The following is an 18,665-nucleotide window of genomic DNA, read 5'->3' as shown; positions in this document are numbered from 1 at the left end:
GAAATGGTTGGTTAGTATTAGGAAGAATTGTTTTTAGGAGGAATACGGGGGAGGGAAGGAAAAGGAGGGGGGTTTGGGGTAGGAGATAATAGAGGGGGAAGGCGGGTAATGACAATATTTCAGCTTTGAAGTTTAAAGTATATTAGGTTGTATTGTGTGTGTGGGGGGGTAACAGATTCAGGTAGGCTTGGGTGGAGATATGTGGTTATAGGGAGGAGGAGGAGGGGGAGAGAGGATGGTAAAGAGAAAAGAAAAAAGAGAGGGGGTAGCGAGAGGAGGGGGAAGAAAGAATTTCAATTTCTGAGTTTTAAAATTTTGACTACTTTTTTTTCCTGTTCGATAAGGTATATTAATTAGATGAGAGGGAGAGAGATAGATGAGAGGAAAGGGAGGGAGACGGAGAGGGAGAGGGAAGGAGGTTAGTGTGGCTGTCATTTTTTGGCAGTTACATTTACGGATTTTGTGGTCGTTGTTCATTTCATAGTGGGTTGTTTTTAAACAGTTAAGAGTTAATACAGACGTTGACGCACGCATAAGAGCGTATAATACATATGCATACATATTACAGACCAATATGTATACACATAGGCACATTTTTTCCCCCAGTATTCCTCCTAAAAACAATTCTTCCTAATACTAACCAACCATTTCTGTAAGGTCTGACGAGGCTGTTAGATCGTAAACATGGTCCAACATCCCAAACATATGTAACCAAACAGATAAAACGGTAATAAAAAAAATAAAACACATATTTGCTCTGCAATAGTATTGAGCACTCTCTTCAGGTTTTTTCTAATTACCAGTTTTACAAAATATATATATATATATATATATATATATATATATATATATATAGAGAGAGAGAGAGAGAGAGAGAGAGAAAGAGAGACAGACAGACAGACAGAACAGAAAAGGGAACAAACCGAGTTATGTGTTCATCAACGTTTCGTCTTTACTTCGAGACTTCCTTTGGACGAAAAGAGGAAGTCTCGAAATAAAGACGTGTAGGGGACTAGGATATATATAAATCCCAATCCCGTTACAAAAGAATAATGAAACGAATGGAATTGAAGGAAACAAAAACTCAATTGGTGGATAAGATAAACGTGTCGTTTATTTACTGTTGAAAGAATGAATGTTTTAGATATAACACGTGTTTATGTCCGCGCGGGTGTAACCATCGTTTGTTGTGGGACTGGTGTTGTAGAAAGAAAAGGAAATGTGTGTTCATCTCAAGTTCGGGTCACTATCGTTTGTTCGCGCATGGGAAGAGAAGTGTGTAATGTAATGGAACGAGAAATGGCAGTCCATCGTGTAAACAAAGAAAAGGATAGAGAGTTGACATCATCTAGCAGTCAGCTACGCGAAGGTGTTCTCAGGGACCAGTAGATAGAGAGAGAAAGGGTGTAAAGGTGTACGTACGGTCTGTTAGCTTTTTGTCCCACATAGTAGCAAGTGGTGTGAGGCACGTGCGGTCGGTCCATAGACCGACCAGCTCGAAAGCTGGTTCTAAAAGGAAGAAGCCGGTTATTGCTCTTTGTTTTATACTTGTTTCCGGTGGTCTTTACGCATGTATGAATTTCCATTGATAGGAAGTGACGTCGTCCTTGTGTGCGTACGTGTGCGCGTGTGTGAGTACATGTGTGTACGTTAGCGTGAGTGTATATACACGTGAATGTGAGTGTATGTACGCGAACGTGAATATATGTACGCGTGTGGACGTGGGCGCGTATGTATGCGACAAGTAATATAGCTTGAAACGTGAACGTGTTTTTTTTGTGCGAGACTAGAAAAGGCTCGCACAGACGAAACGTTGATGAAAACATAACTCGGTTTGTTCCCTTTTATTTCTTCTATTTCGTCGGAATACTATTTCCATTATTCTCATCACACACACATATATATATATATATATACTCTCTCTCTCTCTCCATATATATATATATATATATATATATATATATATATATATATATATATATATATACTAGTAGGCTGCCTGCTTGATCAATTTATATAATTTTTGGAATATGATATTTTCGTTCTGTGACGGGTACGTACACCGTAGAGATTTTTCTGTATTTTAAATAGATTGAATTCTGAACTTGAACCGTAGTTGTATAATTGACATTCTTCCATTGTTATTAAAACTTGGCATTTAAAAAAATTAATTTCATATGTAGTAGCATAAAAGTTTTGTATTTGTGAATTATCAATGATACTAACTTTAGAAAACCCTCTTAATAATTAGGTAATACGTGGCTGTTTAGAGTTTTTCGTTATCTATTTAATTGGGATATTGCAGGTGACTTTCGGAGGTCTAAGTGGGGTCTGCACAGTCGGACAGGAAGTGTAAAAAAATATAGATCAATGCCAACTGGAATTCCGGTTACATTCAGCCACGCCCCTAAATGAAATCGACCAATCAGAGCGTTGCTTTTCAACAGGCGTCAGCGTCGGCCTTTCCTTTCCTAATACGGACATTGTTGCCAACTCGGCCATTTCCGCTACGTGAGTGACGAGCACTTGCTATAATAAAGAAAAAGAAAAAAAAAACCCAAACAATAAACAAAACAAAACAAGTTCAAGACAACCTAGTCGGACACCTCCACCTCCCTCAAATACTTGATTAAGAACAACTTGTTAACCATATAAAACAATACTGTATACCCAAACGAAAAAAAGAAAAACAACAATACAATTTCCGTCCCGGTGTAATGAGGATTTGTTACGGACTCGGACTAATAATTTAATGAATCATGGATTTCTTCCGGCATAACTTAACGAAACTTACCGTGTAACACAGGATGTTGCGTTTTTTTATGCGTATGGATTGGGACGATTAGAATAAAGATAAATCTATTCGACAGCTTGAATGGAAAATTATTTTCATAAGTGAAAATATTTTTTTTTTTTTTTTTTTTTTTTACTCTGTCGAATCGAAAGAACTACTGTTAATTACTATTATTTTGCGTTTAATTTACAATAACTTCGTAAAAATTGGCGTTGTATTTTGCGTCTATTTAAGTGTCAAGTTTTAAGTGTGAAGTATTCTTTCTTTGGACTACAGTGTTACTGTTCTCTGATTTACCAACTTCGGTTCTAAGTGAAAAGCAGTCAGCTTGGCGCTTTACTCGTCCATAGTAGTAAGAGAGAAGGCGCGCGCGCCACCCATGTGATTGACGTCAAAACCTCGTCCTACGTGCCTTTTCATTGTCTCCCCCCCCCCTCTTTCTTTCTCTCTTTCCAAAACCTTCCTATCCCTCCTACACATTCACAAAATACATCATATGGCCTCTGTTTATTGATAACGTTATTTATTTATTTATTTTTTTACTATAATTATTGCTACTATAGTGTGCTTACACATATATCACCCGTCCCGGTCGGACCAAGTATTTATAACCCTACCTGGAGATTTTATATCCATAACTCTGGATAGGGATTACTATCCTTAGACTTTTCCTGGATTTATTAATTCGATTTGACCTGCTCTGAAACCTTTTAAGTTAAAAAGTCCTCGTTCGGAATTACTGTTCTATTTCTCCCCATCCTTCGAGGAGACGGCGTTTACACAAACGTTGCTGACTGCCACATCTATATATAAATATATTTGGGTCAGAGTAGTAGTACTACTCTTTCTCTTTCTCGCAATCATTATTCTGAGGAAAAGAGTGAAAACAGAAAGTTTGTCAAAATGATGTCCGATGGGGGCATAGTGGATGGTTCGTGGCAACTGGACATAACCGTCACGGACTTGGAAGTGGTAAAAACTTTACGTGTAAAAGGTGACCTCCATATTGGCGGCGTTATGTTACAATTGGTCGAAGCTTTAGGTAAGTAATAACTTTTTTCAGTCTCTCTCATCCTATATATATATATATATATATATATATATATAATCCTAACCTTTCTTGTCAACGAAGGAAAACTTCTAAACTGAGAATTTTTATTCTCGTCCCAATTCAGTGTCTCTTTTTGGGGAGTTAGATACTCCCTCTGAGGAGGGGTATCTAAAAGCCTTCTTCCATTTAAAAAAAAAAAAAAAATTTTTTTATAGAATTGTTCTAGTCTGAAAGAACTTTATTTTGCGATTACCTTGAAAAACTCTGAACCAGCTCACCCTCTAATTCTATCGTTAACTCCAAGTCTAAGTAACCGGTTTGAAGGCGGGAGTGATTCTATAAAAATACCGCTTTATCCTCGTTTAGTATGGGGCAAATAGGGTTTCGTGTTTGAATATGAATTATCAACGTTCATTGTGCATTTCTTTCGCCCTTTAAAGTGTGGAGTGTAAGTTATATTCTGCTATATACCCCGTTTCCCAAACATAATTTGAGATTTAAAAAAAAATATTTTAGTGTTGCTACTGTTGCTTTTACACCTTTGTCTAAAATAAAACAAAAACCACTAAGGTATCCACTTTTAATTGGGTAAATCTTATGGGGTTATTTTTATTTCTTTTAGACCTAACCCAGCGTAGTATAACCCCCCCCCGCCATGTTAAGAACGACTTTCGGAATAAATACCCCTAACCACGAAAGCCGTTCTTAACATGGAGGTTGGGGTTGTTTATACTACGCTGGTGGGTACTCTCGAAAAAAAGGGGGGGTTGTATTACTATCTATACACATACTCGAAAAAGATTCAGATCAACTCCGATACTCTTTTTCCGGCTGTGAATTCTTCTAAAAGTCTTAAAACCCATATGGTCACTCCCTTTTCCTTGCTCGACTTGGCGGAATCACCCCTCCTCCACCTATAATTTTTATAGTATGTGGTATTAGTGCAGAGAGTGATCCGGACGTAAATGATAACGTTATTTAAAAAGCCATTCTTAACATGAAAGGAGGGTGTTTTGTGCATATTCTATACTTTACTTCACCCTTACAATTGAATTAAAAAAAACAAAACTTTAATTAAACTTAGAAATACGATTTAAAAAATAGCGCGGATCAGTCTCTGCACTAGCACCTAGTATGTTTTCTTATGTAGTAGTCTTCGAGGTTGGGTGTTTATTCCGAAAGCCGTTCTTAACATGGGGGTGGGGTTATGCTAGGTTAGGTTGTAAAAAAAAAAAAATACCAACTGCAGAATACCGGTTAAATTAAGGGGGGGGGGCGAGCGGTATTCTCGTTCAGGTCCGCTCTCGACTCCTTTTTATTTCTTTTGCTTGAGAAATATTTAAATCGTTGGAAGATTAGACTTGAAAAAATTAATAAAAAAAAAAAAAAAAAAAAAATGTAGAAATTAGTCTTAAATATAACTTAAAGAATTAGGCATCTGTTATCGCGGTATTTTTTTTTTAACAGTATTTTCAAATCAAATTTAATTTTTACGCTATTTTATTAAATGGTTAGGTGAAAGCACAGACAAAACACCCTCCCCATGTTAAGAATGGCTTTCTAAATGTTTCAGCGTGGTAACATAAATGCATGTTGCATAAGTATCAAGTAATTCATAAAAATGACAAAGTTTGAAATTTTGAATTTGGGTGATTGTGTAGTTTATTTAGTTTATTTTTAGATAGGATTTTCAAGTTAAATTTAAGGTGCTAATGCAGAGAGTGATCCGCGCTATTTTTTTAAATCATATTTCCAAGTTTAATTAAAGTTTTGATATGTTTTATTTTATTCAATTGTAAGGTTAAAGTACAAAATAGGTACAAAACCCTCCCCATGTTAAGAATGGCTTTTTAAATAATAGCGTTATTTCAACACAGATCACTCTGCATGAGTACCAAATTTAATTTTTACTGTATCGTTAAATTGTTAGGTGGAAGTACAAGTACGGTCAAAATGCACCCAATGTTAAGAATCGCTTTCTAAATAACGTTATTTCAACAGGATTGTAAACTGCAGTATGGGCCATACACTGTATGGCCCATACACACACACTGTATGGGTTTTATATGAAGTTTAACTGCACTAATATCTAAATTTGACATGACATTTTGTTCCACAAAATCTACCTCCTCCCCTCTATAAATTTATTGGATTGACCTTTTCAACTCTTATGCTAGTTATGCAAAGAAATTACCGTAATAACATTTAGAAAGCCATTCTTAACATGGTGATTTGAAAGGTCTTTTGTAACTCTTCTCTACCTAACAATTTAATAAGGTATCGTAAAACTTGAATTTAATTTGAAAATAAATAGCACGTTAAATTCTCTGCATAACTACTTTTCTCTATAACTAATAGAAAAAAAAAACCCCGACGTTGCCCAGGATTTGAGGAAAGCCTGTCCATCACTGCTGCTACTCCACTCATAGCTTTTTTTTTTTTTTTTTTTAATCTTATGACCGAAGCATGAAATAACAAAAAAATTAAACTGGAGAACGATTGCTTCCGAAAAGAATAATTAACCTAAAATTAAATGAAAAACTTTCCCGGGTTTAACTGACACATAGATTCGAAAGAGTTGTCACAAAACAAATATAGAATAAATAAATGTTATCAAAGGCAAGATAAGTTACTTTTCTACCTAACTGGATATATTTTTTGTGTTTTTATTCAATGTAACATGTTTATTCAGCTCGAAAAACAGTGTTTACCGATGTATTGGAAAATTTAAAATGGCAGCCGACTCTCTATTTAAGGCGGTAAGTTTGGGAAAATGAGTTAATATTAATAATAATAATAATAATAAAAAAACAGACAAAATACTGTTAGAAACTCGCTCAATATATGTTCCCGTGACATAAGTTGACATATATTCGGCGGGTTTTTAACAGTATTTTGACTTTTTTTTATTTATAACTCATTTTCCCAAACTTACCATCCCAGAGAGAGTCGGCCGCCATTTAAACATCGTTTTTCGAGCTGAATAAACATGTTACATTAAATATAAACACTAAAAACATATCCAATTGGGTAGAAAAGTAACTTATCTTGCCTTTGATAACATTTATTTGTTATATATTTGTTTTTTTCTGACAACTTTTTCGAATCTATGTATAGTAATACAAACCCGAATTTTAAAATATAAAATTTAGGGAGCAAGATTTGGTCAATGTGGCCTGGTTGTTTCATTTCACTGAAGATTTACCTGTAAAGAGTTGCTTTTTAGATGTATATATTGGTTAGAAATTCGCTATATAATATATATATGTTACCATGAGTCATGGTGCTGACATATATTCGGTTGGTTTCTAACAGTATTTTTTATAATTTTTTTAGTTTGAACTCCTTTTCCCAAACTTAACGTGTCCAACAGCGAGTTCGCCGCCATTCGTCTTTTTCAAATATACCGATGAACATTGCATGTTTTCCCAACCTAATAAACCTTTTACATTAAATAAAAACACTAAAAACGTATTCAGTTCGGTATAAAAGTAACCTATCTTGCCTTTGATAAGATATATATATATATATATATATATATATATATATATAATTTATTTATTTATTTTTGACAACTTTTTCGAATCTTTATAGTAAAACAAACCCAAATTGGCCCATACGGTTCATTCAAAGGGTTAATTTTTTGCTGTGACACCGTCAACCAAGTACCATACCACATGATCTAACTTTTCTCATGCTCTAATTTCAGACCTCTCTGCGCTATTTACACCAAATTTCTATAGAAGCATTAAAGTCGATAATAAGTTCCATTTGTCAGTGGAACATTCTTGAGTTGACATTCCTATTTGTTTTTACTTTTTATAGGATAAAACCGGTTTGGAGACTACGATGATTGATTCGATTCGGTTATATGTAAAGATTAGCACTTCATTGTTTACAAAATCTTTCTTCGATACTGAAGGTAGGCAAATTTTGATCTACAGATGATCAACACTATATAATCCGCCACAAAATGTAACTTTTTTTTTTTTTTTTTTTTTTTTTTACGGAAAATTAGAAAGTAGCATTTTCCTTAAGCGTGTGTGACCACTGACCACCTTAAATTGCTAATACAGAGAACATACTTATCTTTTTGCGATGTTTGTTTTAGCCAATAGCGATACTTATTTTTAACTAAAAACATAATAGCAGTTGTTCTACTTGATGAATTTTCGTAATTTTTGGATATATTACTATTTTCAACATGACAAGTACTGTTTTTGCTTAAAACACTTAAAACCCGTTCTGTTGACTATCTTAATAAGCACCATTATTATTATTAAGGTTAAGTTTAAATAAAAACCTAGTTATTATTTTACTACTGGAAAAACATTTTCACAAATTATGTACACTGTTGATTATTCGTAGATTAAAATTTGTCTATCGTCATTACCGAAGAAAGTTTTTGTAAACAAGGGAATGCAAATCTTAACGATGACCAGTGACCGTCAAAATTCCATTTGTTGCTGATGAGCGCTAAGTTACCCACTTTGATCCAAATCGAGTCCTCCAAATAATATAGCTTCATGATTAGGCAGAGGCCTCTCTCTACATATATATTTTCGTGAGCAGATTCAATCTTATTTTAAAATCCCCTGAATCTAAATTCACTTATTCAAACCTTTCATTAATTTATTTTTCCAGTTTTGTATGTGTACTTTCTTTCTTTTTAGTAAAATTTCAAATTAATTTTAAATCTAAACCCAGAAGTGTAACGCGAAATCTGTAAAATCCTTCGATATTTGAAGTTCGCCATAGCTTGTGAAATCAACAAGTTTTTATCGATTTCTTAAATATCCGTGTTTTGTTTACGGCTCGCTTAGCGCATGCGCATGGCATGGCCATTTTGCGATCGCAGTGAATTTCTTGCGCGTTTCAAGCCGACCGGTTCTTCCGGAAATACGACTCGCTCCTTGACAGGGTTCAAAAGAGAGTCGCAAATCTGATAGGCCCTAAACTGGCATCAAAACTTCAGCCTCTGTCCCATCGTCGAAACGTTGCACCCCTCTGCCTGTTCTACAAGTATTATAATGGTGAATGCTCTGAAGAACTGCAAGCACTTGTGCCCCCACGACGTGAACACCCTCGACAGACCCGACAAGCTGCAAAATCCCACCCCCACACTGTAGAGATCCCTAGATGTAAAAGATCCTTCTACTCCAGTAGTTTCTTCCCCAGAACTGCTAGACTTTGGAATTCTATTCCGGGTCACTGCTTCCCCAACTGTACTGACATGCATAAGTTCAAGTGCAACGTGAACCAACATCTCGCTGCCCTAATCCCTACATAGTACCCCAGTAGATGTTTCCCCTGATAGTAGCCCCCTACACCAAAGTGGCAATGTGCCTTGTTTGGGGTGAAAATGTAATTAAAAAAAAAAAAAAAAAAAAAAAAAAAAAAGTGTATCTACTGTGCCATCCTAACCATATTTTATGAAGGACCTTAATTCACGAATACCGGCGAGTCTGGACCGGGGAGTTGCATTTCTTCGCATTAAAACATTTATTAATTGCACTCTAAAGCAGAATAGCGACACCCGAAACGACGCAACTACTCTGCTTTCTAGTTGAGATTAAAGTGTAATATCTGTTTTGTCACTGAGAAAGTTTCGAGACTGGAACCTAGTTTGTTATTCCAAAAGTACACTTTTTCGGTAGCTGGATATTTTCCTCGCATTAAAACCGATCTTGTACCCGCGTAGTGAGGTAGTTAAATGTGTGTTGGGGTGGGGGTCACCTAGTGACCCTACATGTCAGATAAACTCAATAAGAAACTAAGATGTGCATTGTTATTTTTTTCTAAACAGTTAACTTCTTGTAAGTAAAATAAATAAAAATAATACTGAGATCGAAACCAAAACCTAAAGACAGTGAGTCAAGTACGATAACCATTAGGCCAGCTTGCGATGCTTTAAAATGTTTTCCAATCTACTCCTTAACACAAGCTGTCATGTGAATGATTTGCGCATGCGCAGTCGTGGAGCAGTTGACAGATAAAAATCTTATGACTCCCCCATCCCTGTAACAATTTTTCAATGTTGACTCCTTAGCAGTCGCTTTTTTTCGGAACAGAAACTGATTAGTTTTCCATGTGTCTGAATACCCTATATACCAAATTTAAAATCTGTAGATCAAAATTTCATTGAGTATATAGGTTGAGTTGTTCACATACACATATTCTCACTTAATTACAAATGTGTGCTAGGATATGAAAGGGATCCCAAATTTCTTGCCTTTTTCTGACCTCAGAAAAGTTAAGATACATAGTACTAGCTAACCGGTGACATGTGTTGTATTATGAAATACAAGATCTCTATCGAACCTATAATAACGACATAAACAAAGTACAGCTTACATCAGCAGGCGCGAAGATGCTCAAACAGCAGAAGCAGCCAGTGATGACAACAACACATAAGTAAAGCTGGCATCGACTTGTGTTTCACTTCGACATTCAATTGACTGCTAATGACGCATTAAGTTGTCAGAAACTGTTTTTGTACTCATCCTTCCACTATGATATACAGTTCATTATAGCAAAGAATTATCAGGCAAAGGACATTGCACAAGAAAAAAAGCTACACTAAGACGAGATCAGAAAAAATCCGACAGATCAGATACAGAAATATGTGGTAAAATATCTACAAAAGGACTACAAGTGACAAACTTAATTTACATTCTCTCACAAATACACCAAGTTTAAATAGAAACAACAAAACACGGATTCGGGGGAACAAGCATTCTCTAACAACGGATAATCAAGGCAACAAAACAATGGCAGACAAAGTGTCTCAAATGCAGTGCAAGCCAGTGTTTAATGTTACATCCGCTCCTCTCATATGTAAAGGCTGTGTCATCGATTATCAGCAGCAGTTTTGTGGTGGTGGTTGTCAATATGGAGGTTGACTTTAGCGCACTCATCATTACATCAATGTCCGACTGTATTTCGCAGAGTGTGTCCTTAGATGGTTGTGTCAATCCCGTTTTCAAGTTGAGTAATAATAGTTTCTGTTCCTTGATGAGTGAATAGTTTGGATTGAGTGAAATCTTTCTAATCCTCAATCATCTTGATGAGTTTCTAGTTTTTATATTTGGTTTCTAAACTGTTTGACTTGAACTTGCCGCACACTGACACCAGTGTTATATTGTGACTTGATACCAGTTGTAAACTGGAATGACAGTACTATAATATTGTAACTATATGCCACCAATCGTGCTGGATACTTCTGACGCCAGTGTAATATTGTATGTTTTTTTTTTTTTTTTTTTTTTACATAGGCATAACCTCTTATCAAGGCCCATTTTTTACATAGGCATAACCTCTTATCAAGGCCCAGAGACCACTCGAGGATAAGGGTTAAGAGTGTACAGTAGTCAATTGGACAATATAGTAATTGTTAGTAATGGAAATTTGGTAAATTTGTTAACTTAAGTGAAACGACTCATCAAGAACTTGTTTATGTTGGACTTGAAGACAACCATATTGTAGTCAGCTGGAAAGCAGGAAAATGGAAGACAATTCCACAGGCATGGAAGGTATTGCTAGGAGGTATTGTGTCTCACTACTTAAAAGAAAAAGCGATTACGGCAGTAATACACCAACAATCCATATGAGACATGAGGTAACAAGCGACTTTTCGTCCAGGAAATGACGTTCACCAATTCATCACAGCCTTAAACAAAATATATGCTATACATGTCGCATCAGAAATCACTACTTATCCAAGCCTAGAATACAAATTTATAAAATCTATAAAGGACCTACTTGAACAAGGCATATTCCAACAATCACGATCAACGATCAGGATACATCTGCATTTATCAAATTGAAAGAATACCTACTAGTAGCACATGGCAGCCAGATGACTACTTTTAAGCATTTCAGCCTGGGATTTAGAATGCCAAGACAACAAAAAATTAACAGATTTCGCAGGCAGACTTGAAACCACACTGAGAAGTAGGCGTCCATATCCAAACTAAATTCAAAAAGGACAAGAACTCCGAATTAATGGTTGACCGATTCATTTTGATTATCGTGCAATACTTCCGAGTGAAAAAGTAAAAGATTGGAATGCAAATCTACATCATCAATACACTACAACTGGCATAGCATGCACGGCACAGATACCTGGATCGCGGTATAAAGTCTGATGCCACTAATTCACAGAACATATTTCTTTCAGAAACAATATAGGCCCAGTCAAAAGGGAACTCCACAATCGTTACATATCTGCCACAGCAAACATCATCATCCAAGACAGATAAACATTAACAGCCACTCAAAGCGAGGCCATGGCCAACAGCAAGAAGGTCAACATTCTCAAGTTCCCAAATATGCCAAAGATACCACAGGGGTAGACCCTGCTTTTACGGACACAGCTGCAAATTCCAACACTCGCCACACAATCAAACACAAGCGCATCTCAACAACAAAAGAGAATACTATGATTGAAGATCCGGATTTTCACTTCGGTCAGGACGAGATGTGATGCCCCCCGTTTTTGCAAGGACTCCCCCATCATTCACCTTTTGTCTGTTCCACTTTCAACATCAAGGATGTACAATTTTCTATCACAGCTATGTTCGATTCTGGATGTTCAACCTACATCATACCGATTTCCTATCTACCAGATGAAACCAAGAAATATATTACCTACTCCGAGTTACAAGTAAACAGAATCAGCAGCAGCATCACCACCCTAGAAAAAATGTGATATCACGATTGCTGATTACAACCCAGAAAATCCCAATTCTTATCGGGCAGAACATCCTAAGCCACAGTGCAGTCTACTCTTACTCCGTCAGCAACTAAAATGCAGAAGTTAAATTCAATTGCACATTGACATCAGGTCGTTTTACTCGCACAGCCCGTATCATAACACTGCCATCTTCGAAGCAAACTCCCAATTATGGCATTCTTACTAATGCCAGGAAAGAACTAAAACTCTAATTACGCTCCTTAGCAGAGAAACTAACTTTGCTAAAAAACACAGGAGTATCACTACCAAACCACCCTAAGTGAGATGAGTTAGAAGCCACGGCAAATTTAGTCGTCCAATATGTCAACATCATAGGTACAAAAAATATCAACAAGGGCACATCAAGTTTATTCCGATACTGACAAGCGAACAATCACGCTTTCAGAATCACCTGATTGCTCAAGGATTAGAAACCAAAGTTGACTCTGAAATTACATGTATGGCAAATGAGGGCATTATAGAAAAATGCAACGACCCTGAAGGTTTAATAGGCCAGTATTCGCAATGCAAAGAGACTGGTTCATCCAGGCTGTTGCTAACATAAAAAGGATAGTTAACAAGGTCTTAGTCGATTTGGACCCTTATCCAATGCCGAGGATTGATCATCTATTCAACAATCAGAAAAGGAAACATTTTGCCTCCCTCTATCTACGCAGCAGATATTGGCAAATTGAGATCAAATGAGACCCATACAAAACTGCACTCATATGGAAAGATCAATGCTATCAATACACACATCTAGCCTTTTGTCTCGCATCTGCAGGACAAATATTTTCACAATGCATAGCAGAAGCCTTATTCAGTCAACCATTGTGATAACATTTTGTTTTATATTGAAGATAATTCAAATCATACCAGAATGTTTGATGAATTCATTCTTGTTCTTTAATGATTCTTTGCTGCTCTTCGTAAAATCAGCCTTAAACCCAGACAAATGCTCATTCCTCATGCCTGAAGCAAAATTCCTTGGACGCATAATAAACTATGAAGGTGAGGCAGACCCTGAATGTTTGAGCCATCAGAAATCATGCCGCCAACTTCAAAGAAAGAATTAGTCTCATTAGCCGGTTAGTATGGATCAGACAATTTTCTCGAGACACCTACATGAATAAATTAGATCGGACATTAAAAAAAACTTATGGCTCCTATACATGAGCTAAACAAGAACAATAAACTATTCTTCTGAATGGGAAAAGCTGACGTGGCATTTCAAAAGATTAAGGACCGCCTCTGCCTATTGTCTCCTCCTGATTTCTCAAATCCTTTTACATTAACAGACGCCAGCGATACCGCATGTGGTGCGGTCTTAATGCATGAAACAAACAACGGAAAAAAAGACATGCTTTGCGAAGACATTGTAAGTGGACAGACGATCTCGAATCTGTCGTTTCATCCATGAATGCTACGGCAAATGAGACACCAGACATTTCCTCACATCATGTGATCACAGGCCGCCACCCTAATATCAGACTGCCAACAACCTATCTACTGAATATAATGAGCAATGACCCTGATACATACATGTAAATCAACACACTGCTTAAACAAGTTCACCATCACGTCACCCTAGCAAATGACGAAGCTTACCATAAAATGGAAAACAAAGTTAATCACTTTTCATACAAAAACGCGTTACAAACAGGGGACAGGGTACTACCTGATTGGCCACGATCCAAAACTACTCCATCGTCTCACCTATAATGGGTAGGGTACAAAATAGATTTTGTGGCTTAGTGAGGTGTGCCCTTTTTTCTTCCCTGCAACCTCTCTCCTACAGAAAAGACGTTGCGAGCCTGTCTTTGTTTTATCGTTACTTCCATGGCAAGCGCTCGTCTGAGCTCCAATCTCTGGTACCCCCTCGCCAATCTTTCATGATAAACACCTTTCTAGCTGAAACCACTGTCAATAATTTTCCACACTCTTTTTCTGTGCCAAAACCAAAACGTAGATTCCATGAACAAAGCTTCTTAGAAGGGCACGCCTGTGGAACTCTCTCCTGTTTGCCTGTAAGTCCAACATAAACAAATTCCTGATGAACCGCCCCCTTAAGTAAGACACTTTATCAAATCTCCAATACTAACGATTACTATGATACTATCCCATCGATTACTGTACACGCAATAACCCTTATCCCCGAGTGGCTTCCGGGCCTTGATAAGTGGTGACTACCATGTAAAAGAAAAAAAAAAGGGGGGGAACTACACAATCATCAAATCAAATATAATGTGCAAGGTTCAGAATAAAAAAAGGTGCTATAGCCTGAGTTCACTGAGCACACGTCAGAAGGTTGATTCCACGTCCAGAACAACTAACCTTTACAGATATCCCACTCCCGCTATGCGATGAATCCAATAAACCGCCATTAAGCCTTCCAGTAAACAACTCCGAGGTCAACCAAACCAGGAAGACGCCTGCAAGGAGCACTAGAGGTTAGCTCCCTACATGCTTCGGAGATTTCATCTTGTTAGCCCCGATTGAGATCTGAGGGGGCGATGTTATAAAATACAAGATCTCCATCGAGCCTATAAAACATAAGCAAAGTACAACTTGCATCAGCAGGAACGAAGACGCCTCAACTGCAACTATGAACTTTCAAGCGAATAAATTATATCAAAGTCGACACGTACATAAAAATTAAAATGATTACCAAGAATCACAATGGTTAACATTTGTTTAATTCGTTGAGGAGATGGGGATAGAGGAGGGTTATCTGATTCAAATTCACAAAGAAGTTGATAGGCACCGTGGTAGCAGCCCCCAGGATAATGACGAACCCCAACTTGGTGTACACCATCCCTAGGTGAGGTAGTTTATGAAGAGCCACATTAAATATGACCTTAACCTTCAAAAATGGTGTACCATCCCTAGGTGCAGGGGAGGGGGTATCATCATCCCAGGTTTGGTCATTATCGGTCCAGTGGTGTGGGCTCTAAGAGTTGTATGCACATGAACTTTAAAGTCTGGATCTATGTAACATAACCTTTCACAATGCACCCTCAAAGAATTTGGATCCCATCCTCACATTAAACTGACAATGTTTAACTTTGTCAAAGTGGTAAATAAATACTTTGAGTTTTGGATCCAATGTAGCATTTGTCTGCATTCAGTCAAAATCCTTTTTGACTGGATATTTTTATTTATTTTTTTCCATTTTGTATTTTCACACAGAAAAAAAAATTTGTATCTGGCTTTGCTCTCCTTGGGAGGCAAATTTTAAATATCAAGCCACTAGGTAGACTGTTTGTACCAAGAATAACTACAAAATTATTGATGTCTGTATATTTTGAGCACACACACACGCACACAGTGACCGGCTGACCTAGCATCTGTTTTCAGTGGTTTCACTTTACAAAAACCTGAAGTTTTTAAATTCTTTTAGGTGTGGTTGACTCTTGACAGCCACTACTACTAAACCACTAGAGTATTTTCACATGGTTTAACAAATTTAAACAAATCCTGCTTTGGGGTAGTGGTTTCATGTCAGAATCACTGGCAGACTCTTGGGCATTCAGTATGCTTAGTTTTTTCTCTCTGGAGTGTGGTCCTGTGCAACTGTAGATTTACCTTCCCAGGCTTTACCTTTTTCCTTTTATTTTAGAAGTGGTTAATTTCAAGTTAATCACCTCAATTACCCCTATTGAGAAATGCTGACCGGGCAACTCAAGACAATTTTTGTTGAGTCTGCATGCTTTTCCTCTAAAGTATGGACTTAAAAACCTGCTTTTTTTTTTTTATTTTGTAAGTCTTCAATTGTGAAAGAGATAAATTTTAAATAGATTTTTATATCATTGGTATTATTATTTTATTAATTTAATTTTTTAATTTATTTTTTGTTAGAATTTTTTTATGTACTTCTAATATTCAATCCTGAGGCTTATTGTAATTCCAAACTTTAACAAATTTGCTTACATTTCATTAAATCTCAAAACTAGGTTGCAGGAAAGATTATGTAAAATGGATTGTTGACCTGTTTCTTTGAAAATTACACCCACAGACTTTGTTATAGAATATTACATTGTTCAATAATGACGTAATAATGTGTACGTGACCCTTGTAGTTTTAGCAGAAAGTGTAGAATGTTTGTGGGGGCGTTCTACTGAAAGGATGAGGGGAGCCACTGCTGAAAAGATTGAGAATTCTTGACTTAAAAGATATTGTGTAGCAATTTAACAAGCAATCTATTAAAGAACAAAAATCTGTTGGAAAAATGTCTTCTACACAAAATTTACATATTAAATTTAGATACAAACTTTTTATCTGTATAATACCCAATAACTTTAAAGAATGGTGTCTTTCCAGTCATGCTGTTAAATTTCATAAATCTGTCCAAAAAGTAGACATGAAAGTTTCTAGTTGTATTTGGTAATTCTTTGGAAGAATTTGACCCTGAACTTTAAAGAAAAATAAAAAAATGATTCTTTTAATCGGCAGATGGAGGTTGGCAGGTTTAATTTTTTAGGTTTCTGTTAAATGTTAAAAATTTGAGTTTGTCTAGCATTTGGGTTACAGACTCCATTCTTGAATGTAACAATCATATTAAAAATATCTGTCCAGTACATTATCAATGCTCCGATCCCCATCTGGCTTCAATTGAAATGAATGGCTCTCGTCTTAGGGAGGCTCCATGTTTTGACAAGCTTCTAGGCTTGACCTTTACTCCTGATCTGAACTGGAACACGTGCATCAGATCTGTTGCCAAGATCGCTGGAAAAATGGGATCCTTCTATTGATCCAGTAGATGTCTATCTGCTGATGCAATTCTCTACCTATATATGAGCCAAGTATGTCCATGGAGTAATGCTGTCACATTTGGACACAAGCTGCTAGAAAGACATCTTGCCTTGACAGTTCCTAATAGACTTTGTAGCCTATTAGGGGATGCCTTTTTCTACCCTTCAACCTCTTTCTCATAGAAGAGACGTTGCGAGCCTGTTTTATCATTATTTTCATGGCAAGTGGTCATCTGAGCTCCAATCTATGGTCCTACCTCACCAAACGTTTACGAGAAACACTCATCTGTCTGAAAACACTATCAATAATTTCCCCCACTCTTTATCTGTACCTAGATGTAGATTCCATAAACAAAGCTTTTTTTCTTCGGACTTCACACCTGTGGAACTCTGTTCCGTTTAGCGGCTTTCCAGCTGACTACAATATGGTTGTCTTCAAGGCCAACGTAAACAAGTTCTTGATGAGCTGTTCCCCTTAAGTAATCCAATTTACCAAATTTACGCTTCTAACGATTACTATATTATCATTTTGACCACTGTACACTATTTACCCCCTTATCCTCGAGTGGCCTCTGGGCCTTAAGTGATTATTCCTTTGTAAAAAAACAAAAAACAAAAAAAACTTAAACAAAACAAAACGATATCTCATTAGTTGGATTCTGAGGATTGAACTTTCAATCTTCAGAAGAGAGTAACTTGCAACTGAATTTTACCAAGCACTTTATCCACTACACCACAGGTCCTTGCAGATTCTTGAGTTTGACAAAATGCTGTTCTCATCTTGAGTGTTATTTCCAAAACGTTGTGAAAATAATACTCAAGATAAGAACGGCAGTCTAAAGAATACCAATAATATGAATAATTAATCCTCATCGCAAAAATTCAAAAACAGAGGACAAATGATAAATTGAACAATTTTTATTGTTTTTACCATTCTCGAGCATATTCGTATTAAACCCTGCAGAGCTGTTTTAGTCTGAGATGGTATCTACTAAACCGCTCATGTCCCCCCCCCCCATCACATATGCCAATGATATTTCATTTTCCCTCATTTGGGTTGTTGGTTGAACCCTCCAAAAATTGTTCTTGGATTCTTGTCAAACTCGGTGATTCAGGCCTCCATCAAGGCAACTTTTACACATTGACAATTTTTAAGTGTTTTCGGTAAACTGTGGTTTCGGGAGGAAAAAAAAATCCAAGAAAACTCTTTACTCTGAATGATCACTGACACTCACTCAACAGCAATGTCAATACAGACTTGAATAATAACATTGAGAGTGACTTGCCAGTAATGCCAATACAAACTCTAATGATTACGTCTACACTGACAAATGA

At 36.6% G+C, this 18,665-nt stretch overlaps 1 protein-coding gene across 1 annotated transcript in view; it reads left to right on the top strand.

Moving 5' to 3' along the window:
• The first annotated feature begins 2,476 nt into the window (after positions 1–2,476).
• The window catches only part of LOC145294098 (fermitin family homolog 2-like), a 160,463-nt gene continuing 144,274 nt past the window's right edge, over positions 2,477–18,665 (top strand). The window contains exon 1 of the mRNA XM_080141165.1: positions 2,477–3,836. Coding sequence (XP_079997291.1) covers positions 3,698–3,836 — 139 coding nt within the window. The 5' untranslated portion in view covers positions 2,477–3,697. The remainder of the gene's footprint in view (positions 3,837–18,665) is intronic.

The sequence above is a fragment of the Euprymna scolopes genome, chromosome 15 (assembly GCF_053919585.1).
Source record: "Euprymna scolopes isolate OS-2025 chromosome 15, ASM5391958v1, whole genome shotgun sequence".
NCBI classification, from domain to species: Eukaryota; Metazoa; Mollusca; class Cephalopoda; order Sepiida; family Sepiolidae; genus Euprymna; species Euprymna scolopes.
The sequence above is the reverse complement of the archived record's forward strand: the minus strand, read 5'-3'. Positions and strand labels throughout refer to the sequence as shown.